The sequence below is a fragment of the Parasteatoda tepidariorum genome, chromosome 4 (genome assembly GCF_043381705.1).
Source record: "Parasteatoda tepidariorum isolate YZ-2023 chromosome 4, CAS_Ptep_4.0, whole genome shotgun sequence".
Lineage (NCBI taxonomy): Eukaryota > Metazoa > Arthropoda > Arachnida > Araneae > Theridiidae > Parasteatoda > Parasteatoda tepidariorum.
In genome coordinates, this window is record NC_092207.1 from 70,382,480 (window position 1) to 70,392,741 (window position 10,262).

At 29.2% G+C, this 10,262-nt stretch overlaps 1 protein-coding gene across 2 annotated transcripts in view; it reads left to right on the forward strand.

The window, feature by feature from the left end:
• LOC107437900 (ankyrin repeat and fibronectin type-III domain-containing protein 1-like) overlaps positions 1–10,262 on the forward strand; it is a 166,378-nt gene that overhangs the window by 145,544 nt on the left and 10,572 nt on the right. For both annotated transcript variants that reach the window (XM_071180013.1, XM_071180014.1), the window contains exons 17-21: positions 819–932; positions 2,470–2,697; positions 3,805–3,971; positions 5,050–5,199; positions 8,121–8,275. In XM_071180013.1, the coding sequence (XP_071036114.1) occupies positions 819–932; positions 2,470–2,697; positions 3,805–3,971; positions 5,050–5,199; positions 8,121–8,275 (814 nt within the window). The remainder of the gene's footprint in view (positions 1–818; positions 933–2,469; positions 2,698–3,804; positions 3,972–5,049; positions 5,200–8,120; positions 8,276–10,262) is intronic.

Genomic DNA, 10,262 nt, shown 5'->3' on the forward strand with positions numbered 1-10,262 from the left:
ATAGATGGCGCTCTATAAAACTATATATATATATATATATATACACACAGAAATCTAGATTTAGTAGTAAGGCGTAGGTGTAAGTGTACAAAGACAAGTGGAAAAGAGTGGGTGGTTCTTTGACTTTTGCTTTGTGTTATTAATTTGTATTTACCTTTTCAAATTCGATAAATATAACTGGAATAATTTTTTTAAACTTTTTTTTGCTCCTTTGTAATAATTTAATGTCTTTTGTAAAAAATTTGATGTCAAATGCTTTGAAATACATCGAAAAATTTTCTTATTCATTCAATTTAAGGACAAAGTGCAAAATTCCAAATCAGGATTAAAATCTAAAACAATTAAACGGGAAATTTAAAGAAAAATATATAAACAAAAGGAAATAGACATATTATATTAACTAAATCTTTTTGCTGAATTTTGAAGAATTGATTAAAATTATAATTCAACCAAATATAACTCATTTTTTATGACGTTGAATGGAATTTAAGCAAATAAAGAAGCTGCATTATCGATCCTTTGATGCGAGCTTTAACTATTTTTATTATGAAGGAAGAAATAAATACTAAAAACTATTTATTGTAAATAGATGGAAGTGTTGTAACAGATTAATTTTCGCAATAGTAAATACGAAATGAGTTACTTTGATGAAACAAAGGAATTATTCCTAATTGAAATTAGCAATAAAAATGGCAAACTTATTTCCTGTTGTCGTATGAATGGTATTTAGAAATGTTTCTCAAATTGACGTTAAATTATTAATGAGCTAACAGTTTCAGTTAAAATATGGAAGCAATAAGCATGATTCGTTTATACAGGTTGCTTGTACGTGGGAGGACACTAAAGCTCTTCGATTAGAAATGGAGAAGACTCAAAGCTCTTCATCTTTACACTTCCGTTGCAAACTTCTTCAAGCTGCAGAAATGATGCAGGTAATTAAATCATTAGCTATTATTTATATCAATGAGGAACACCACTAGATTTCTCTCTGTTACAGAATTGAGAGAAAAAAAACACATAAAAGCTTATTTTGAAATAAAAACAATAAAACCAAATTAAAAGCAAACACTGCCGGGTTAGCCTAGTTGGTAGGGTACCGGGGCTATGCCCAAGTGGTCGTGGGCTCGTTCCCAGCCGGCCGAAGACTCCCTGTGTAGTAAATGGTGACTGATGCATGTTAATTCTGTTGAGTCTCAAAGTCCTCCATGTATCCATAAAAAAATCAATACCTCTGGAGGTACTGAATTGGAGATTGATAGTTCTCTGATTCAGGTCAGAGTTACGATCTGTGGATGAATGAATGTATGAATGGGTCCACCCTATAAGCGGGTGTGACGTATGGGTGTGGCAGAAGTAGAATTCTTGACCATAGATGGCGCTCTATAAAACAAGAACAATCGCACCCCGTCTGCCTTAGTGGCATACGTCAACAACAGAAGCAAACACTTTTTTGGGAAGTTTAACAGAAAACTTAAAATAAATGTGTAGCGAAAAATGTTCCAGGCTACTTCAAACTAGACTCTGCTAATCGGAAGCCGATAAAAATGTACATTAGCACTAATTTAATACAGTTCACATTTATAAATTGAAATATAAAATTTTTACTCAACGAAAAACATGCATATTTTCACAGAGAAAATTTTGTTTCTTAGGTGTGCTTAGCGTGGAAGACAACACCAAACTCGCTCTAACTTGTAATCGAATGTAAGCTAACTACTAGCGATATTCAATGTGTGTCAACATTTTTGTTATCGGATGCGAAAATAACTTATGTATGAATGCCCGTGATTTTGGAGCAATATTTCTTTTTATTTTCGGTGTTTTGGTTTGACTTCATCAATTAAACTGAATATATAAAAGCTCTGTTTGGTGTCAACTTGAAATAAAAAACGTTATTTCTCGCACTCTTTTGGATTGTTTATCGTCAAAATCTGAGTGATATTGCAACATAATTTTCATAGTGTAGCTATTTTTTATTTTCAACTATTTTTAAATATAAAAGTGCTTTAATGTTTAAGCACAATTGTTTATAAAGTTTATTAGAAATACCGTAACAGATTACGGTAAAAACTTAAGTTGCTTGTTATGGTATTATGCTTTCTACGCATTGTATATGAAGCATTTCTTTCTAAATGGATTGCTTTTTTTGAGTGCAAATAGTAAAAGAAATTTACTTGACAAAATTAAAGCATGGTTTTTAAACAAACATATGGAATTAAATAAGAGTGAAAATACTTGAATAGAAAAATATCATGTTTTTTTACTATTGAGACAGATGAATGAAAAAAAAAATTGAGATTTGAAATTTCAATACTATGTTTTTGTTTTACGTGTCCTACGTGCATAATTTTTCACTTTAATTATAGAGGAACGGGTCAAAAAATCTTTAGTTTATTCCACCCAAGCCATTCTTAACGACTAATTATTTAGTCATTCTTGTCAATTTAATTTTTCGATGCCTGATTTTAGGCAGCCCTTGGCGTTCAAGACTTGGGTCAATTCTATTACAAACCAATCAAAGACTTAGACGATACGACTGTATTATGTACTGTTAAATACGTTCCTGATTCAAAGAGCTTCAACAATCTGTCCTTAAGATGGGTGCCATTGGCAAAACTGCAGAGGAAGTTAAGCATTAGTAATGTCACTAGTCAAGATGTATTTACTGTAAATTGCCTTCTACCTTCAGCTTCACAGGTAAGTTGAAGGATTAAACTCAATTTCTGATATAGTCTCTATTATTTTCTGTAGTTTCTAAACCTAAAAAACATTAATACAAATTTTATGCTTTGTAAAAATACAACATAAACGGTTAGAAGGGATAAAAAAAATCAAATAACTATAAATAAATTTTATTCTTGATATATTGAAAAATCAAGAGGCAATGAGAGATACTACAATAACCTATCCGAATATATTAAGTTATAAAACCAGACACAGAAGTGTACTTTTTTGGTGAAATTTGAGTAAAACTTTTAATCTAACTTTATCTTTATAATTCTAGAAAAGGATTGCCGAAAAAAATCATTCGTAATTATGAAATCACTAATCGAAAAATAACTAAAGCAAAAAACACTAGTTATTATTCCTTTATTATTTAAATTAATAGTAGCCAAACAATTGCTGATTATAAAATATATGGTTTCCTCCATATTATCAAAATGCGTAGTTATTTAAACTTATAATAGATTGTTAAAACAAATATAGATATTATAGAAGAGAGATATGATTAGGTAATAGAAACAAATAAATGTAGATATAACAAGATTTAATAAGATATTAGATATTCATACGTTGCGAAAAATTCGGGATAAGGTAACGGTGAAATGCATTGGTAAAAAGCTTTTACTGTAAAATTTTACCGAAAACAAATCTAATTTATCGTAATTAACACAGTAATATGTAATGTAATTTGATAAATAACACTGTAAAAATTACGGTACACAATTTAGCTACAAAAATGTATTTTAAAAATGTTGTATTTAGAGTGGCAATACTTTTTACTGGAAGTTTATCTTGGATTATTTAATGTAAAATTATATATAGGTATTCAATTGAATTAGATGTTAGATATAATTGGCACATTACTAAAACATTTAAAGTTTAATCTTTTATCCTGAAAAAGACTCGATGGCTGAAAACATCAGGATTTAGATCACTACTTCAAGCCTGTTATGGCTGGCCTGCTTGGCCTGTTATAGCCAAGCCTTCAACCATAACAATTTGAAACTATCAGAAAAAAATATATAAAACCATGTAAGGGAAATAGTTAATTTATTTTTTATAAATGTTTACGATTTTTAGGCAATTATGGCGTACAACCACGTAAGCAAAATCCCATTGTCAAGAGGTCTCTATGTTGCTTACGTTAAAATTAGTAGCTCTGTTGATCTCATACGCATTCTGGTTCCCAAGAAAGCTCCAAATGTCTTGCCTTATTATAAAGTCCGTGATAATCCACACGTATCTTCGTAAGTATAAATATTTAACCTTATACTCTATACTTCGTTTTCATAATTTAAAGAGCCAAAGTATCTTTTTGTATTTTAAAAAGAATTTAAATTGTTAGTTTACATTGTTTGAAAAATAAAGCGAGAAACCAATAAAGATTAAATTGATTTGTATTTGCATAGGGATACTGTAATTTTTCATTTTTCATGGAACTTTTCCTTACAACCTTAAAATGGAAACATAAGATTAAGTTATCAACTTTAAAATGGATCATTTAGATTTATCAATATTTTCTCATGTGTTTCATTTCTTCTGTTTTTGTTATTTAATGTAATTTTTTTCTTTCTTTTTACAATAAATCTAACTTAAGGCTAAACTTTATTTTTTTTAAAAAAACATTATTTTATTAAAAAATTCTGAGAGACATCAAAATTAAATAAATAAAAATTTAGTTCTACTAAAAATGAAGAGCATATGATGCTAAGCATCTCTTTTGCTATTTTAAATAACGACGCCGATACGCTTTCTCATCTACTTTTTCAGAGCTCAAATATTTTTATTAACTGTCAAAAAAATTTTCTTAAAAATAATCAGAGCTATAATAAAAACAACAAAAAATATGTATTAAGTATACGGGTGTTAGAAATTCAAACAGATAAAAAAATGATATCCTTTACTTTTTTCGAGTTACTACATTTTAATTTTTTTTATTATCATTTCATTCACCCAGTCGCTTTAAATTCGATAAACATTTTATAAAAATTACAAAATACGAAATATTTACTGTTTGGTGAAGAGTTTAGTTTAGAAATACATTTTATCGTTATTTCTAAGTGCCAAAATTAGTTTTTGTTAATGTTTCATTTCTCAATTTTTATATAGAAACTAAAAAAGCTGTTTGCTCGCGTTTTATTTTCCAAAGAAAACGTTGTGTTAAATCTTAACTAATGAAACATAATACTTATTACATATAGAAAAGTGTTTTATAATTGATAAAAAACAATGGGTTTGAAAAGTTTATTGTGATATTCAATAATTTTATTTATTTTTAATAAATGACAAAAGTAAAACTTAAGTGCGCTTTGTCTTCGATTTCAGTGAAGAATGGTTATGGTTGAAGTCACAAGCAACAGAAAGCAGAATTAATCCCTCACCAGCTCAGTTGAAATTCCAGAAAATATTATCATCTGCAATACGAAATTTATTAGCTGTTCTTGAAATATTTCCGGAACAAGTTGGTGAACATAGGTAATGCTAATAATTACCACCAATTCAGAATAATATACGCTACTCGAAGATAATATTACTTTTTAAATAACTCCTGATCTAGCAATTTTTTCATAAAAAGAGCTCTCTGCATTGAAAGCTCGAGCATGATTTTCTAGTTTAGAGTTAACAATGAGTTACAAAACGAAATCTAAGGAGGAAAAATGTACCGTGAAACAAAAAGTTTAAATAAATAAAAAAATAACGAAACACCTTGAATAGTTTTGATTTAAGAATTGAATTTTTGAGGGGGGGACCTCAAATGTCTTGATTGCTTAATGTAGACGATGTTTAAGTTGCGAAATCAGACACAAAAACGCACTTTCTCCGAATAAAAAATACTATTTTTCGACGGATTATGATTTCTGACCATAAAATATAGAGAGTAGATGCAATTTGGGAAATATGATTTAAAAAAGTCAAATATTTAAAATTTGATTTCTCAGAAACCATTCGATTGATTTCGTTTAAATTTTTTTTTGCCATTCTCTAAAATGATAAAAAAAATCTGTATACCTTACAATCAAAAATTTTCTTTGACTATTATTTAATAAAATAATAAAACTAAATAAATAATTATTAAAAATTATTTTGTTTAGAAATGTCTTTGGATAAACGAATTTAAAAATTGTGTTAGAATTTTTCAATTCGATTTTATAATTCTCGATGATATGGTGTGATACGAAAAAGTAAAACTTGAGTTAAGGGGTTCAGACTCTCGACAAAACTATTGGGGCCATATTTCTCCGATTTGGGCTACCCTTATATTTTGGCTTCATTATCCACCGAAAAAGGGTATATTTTTTTCAGAGAAGGCTTTTATGTCTGATTTCTTTACTCAAAATATCAACTGCACTAATTATTTAGCATATTTGAGGTCATTGATCTGGTCCTTGAAGCATTAATATTGATTCCTAGTTCGTTAAAATCCGATCATTGAATTATACTACTATTTATTTTAGAGCATTTCCTTTTTATTTTAAAATTATTATTTTTATTCATTTATTTTTTTTCCATATTGTATTTCATTTGATTCAAACATATTGCTTTTTAACTTTCTTGGAATCTTTAATATTGAGATATGTAGTGTATAGTCACAGAATGAAGAAAAACTTGGAATTATTCAACTATGGCTGCAGTTAAAATTTTAATAATATTCTGAATTTCTGGGTAACACTTTAGAGTTGATTTAAATTTTTTTTGCGAAACTTAAAAATTAATAACTTTATGTGAAACGAAATACACAAATTATAAACATTTATGAATGTCTTTGAAAAATTTGTTTATCCAAAGATAATTATGATTTATACCAAATTTTTATAAACAATTTTATGACAAAAAAATCTTCTTTATGAATTAATTTAGTTGTGATGAAATATTTGAATTCCATCTACCATATTCTATTACAAAATTTTGATTTACTCTAATTAAAAATAAAAAAAACAGTTTCCGAAAATAAATAAGTTCAATTTACAAACTTCTGCTAAGGAAAGTAATTTGGAGTTAATTAATTTCCAATTTTGAATTTTGTAATTTTTATTAGTAAACAAATTAAAAATGAAGAGCAAAATATTTAATTATGCAATAAATGTAAGCGTCTCAAAAGACAAAATTTTGATAAGTATTGATGAAAAAAAATTATCTCTCTCAAAAATGAATATAGCAAGACTATTTTTTTGGCTTATGTTCATAATGCATCGTTTTCTTTATAAATTGAAAAAAAAATCAAATAAAAAATATTTTTTGTATTAAACATTGTCTTGGAGACAACTGTCTAGACATGCATATGACGATCTATAGTATTTTTTATTCTTTATATAACTAGATTCAAAACTATGATAGAAAAAAAAGAGCGATAAAAGTGAAATTACGGTGTCTAATTCTATAACTATGTCACAAAAGAATTTTTATTTGAAAATGAATATTTATCGAGCTAAACATATTAGTTCACATTTAACTCATTTTAACTATATGTTAGTACATTTTAATTCTGTGTTCTTGCATATATTTTATTAGTCGAAACTCTCTGCAAGTTAGGCATTAACGAACTGAAAATACATTCTTTATAGTTATTTATAATTTTCGTAATTCGTAATTACTTAAAAAATTCCATGCAACAGAAATTTTCATCTTTCTTTATTTTCTATTGAAATTTGAAAAATATCTATTTATAACCCTTTGACACAGAATTTTTATTAAACATATTTTTTCTACTTTTTTCGTTATTTTGTATTAATTTAAGTCAAAATAAGTGAAAAACATTATTTTCAGCATTTTAATAATCTAAAGTTATGAGATATAGCCTGAATCATTAATGTCTTTTTTGCGTTAAAGGAAATATCTTCCAAACACGGATGGATCACCGCCAAACAATAATATTTAAAATTTTCACTTATTTGGAGTTATTTAGATCTAAGAGAAGCAGTTATTCATTATTAAAATTTCTTTAAACTATTAATTTTTTATTCAAATTACTATTTTTTGGTATTTTATATTTTAGTCCAAATATAATTCCGATAATCTAACAGATTTTGAGAATTTTTAGTAATTATTAGACTGTTTTTTTATAATTAAAAAATATCAAAATACATTTTGACTTGTGATTAACGCTTCAGAATGTTTCGCGGCACACTGCTAAGTTAATCATCGTCTCTCTCAGCTCACCCCCATTTTCATAAAATCGAATCAGATTTGATACATGCGCAAATACGTGGAAGATCTTAGGACATGAAAATATACAAAATGTTTAATATTTATATTTCTGTGATTTATATTTACTGGAAATCTTACAACCTATTCGACATTTGAAAATGTTTGATTGACATGATATGTCAAAGCGTAAAATTAGTTTCACGTACAATTTTAATGCAATATGTTTTCATTATATTTTTCTTGTTTTACAGACTTTACGATAATGAGGTCGTCGAGCTTAATCCCGAAGTATCACTTTTACTTTTATTACCTCCTGTCGATTCGTTGTGTTCGGTTCCTGGCCAAAAAGATGATATAACGGAAAGAACAGACTGTGTTCTACTACCTCTACAAATTTTTGAAATGAGTGAGTTATTCTAAAGTTAAGTCTATTTAATTAACTAACAAGATGGCACTTAATCCAAACGGGGCAACTTTGTCTCGGAGCAATTTGAATAAAACAATAGAATAGAATGTAACCCGTAACATAAATAGGTTGTATTTGAATGGCTGTATGTGGGGATGTAAATTCTCCATCTTATGGAGTGATAATTGTTCCATCTTTTAAGTGAGTTGCGATGGAGTGTTTTTGTGAGTATGCGTGTGTTTTCCGTCTTATAAATAAGTTTTAGTTAAGTAAATTTGTAAATGTCAGCCTTATAAATGAGTAATGGTCAAGTGTTTTTGTGAGTGTATGCATTTGTTCTGTCTTATAAATAAGTTATAGTCATTTGATTTTGTGAGTGTGAGTATGTGTTTAGTCTCACAAATGAGCTATGACCTTTTGTGAGTGTGCGCATTCGATCTATCTTATAAATATAATCAATTGATTTTGTGAATGTGAGCATGCTGTTGTTCACGTATGCCTGTTAGGCAGAGGGAAGCGATTGTTCTTGTTTTCCAGTGGCGCCACCTGTAGTATATCCATGCCCAAACGTCACACCCATTTATAGGGCGGACCCATTCAATCATCCACGGATCGTAACTCTGACCTGAATCAGAGAACGATCAATCTCCAATCCAGTATCCCCAGAGGTATTGATTTGTTATGGGAACATGGAGGACTTTGCGACTCGACAGATTTAACGCAAATCGGTCATCATTTACTACGCGTGGAGTCTTCGGCCGGAGGGGTTCGGATCCACGAACTCTTGAACATAGGGCCAGCGCCCTACCGACCAGGCTATCCCGACCCACTGAGAGTATGTGTTCAGATTTAAAAATGAACTGTGATCGAGTGTTTTTGTGTGTGTGCACATGTGTTCCGCCCTATAAATAAGTTATGACTAAGTGTTTTCGTAAGTGTGTGCACATGTTCCGTCTTATAAATAAGTTATAGCCACTTAATTTTCTGTGTGTGCGTATGTGTTCAGCCCTATATATGAATAATGCTGGAGTATTATTGTGAGTGTGTGCATGTGTTCCGTCTTATAAATGAATTATAGTCAATTTATTCTGTTAACGTGAGTGTGTGTCTAGCCTTGTGAAAGGGCTATCGATTAATTATGTCAGTTTTTTGAAGTGAGCAAAGCTGCTACATTTTCGTGGAATAATTTTACGTGCACCTGTCGATGCAGGCAAAATTGGCATGCAAGTATTAAAATTTATCTATCTGGATGAAGTAAATACACACCTCCAAAGCAAATGTTTGAAGTTAATCGGATTTTAAAAATAATTATTTTTATAATGCAAAGTTATAAAAGTATTAAATTTAGTTATATTTAATCATTCTCGATCGGATTTTTTTCCCACCCCAAAAAATCATTTTTTTAATGATGAAAATTAATATATGTTCTGTCTTAAATTCGGAAATGTAAAACATTTTTGTCAGCAAACAGTTTTTTGCTTTTTTGGGGAACTATGTCATGTCCCGTTCACTGATCTCAAGTTTTCCCTGCAATGCACCCTAATTTTGTCTTAAGTAAACACATTTTATTCCCTCTATTGCTTTAAGGTGTTTAACATAAATTTCTGCATAAAATACTTATGAAAATTAGGTAAAAAATATTTTGGAAAATAGTTTTAACACTGAATGAAATAATTAATAACTAGGAGGCTTTGCACCCGATTAGACATATGATGCTCCCTACGTGCTCTTGCGCTCCGAAGCCTATCAATTAAAACGTATTAGCGTTTTATATAACATGGATTAGCCATATGATGCTCAGTACGTGCTCTTGCGCGCCGAAGCCTATCAATTAAAACGTATTAGCGTTTTATATAACATGGATTAGCCATATGATGCTCACTACGTGCTCTTGCGCGCCGAAGCCTATCAATTAAAACGTATTAGCGTTTTATATAACATGGATTAGCCATATGATGCTCACTACGTGCTCTTGCGCGCCGAAGCC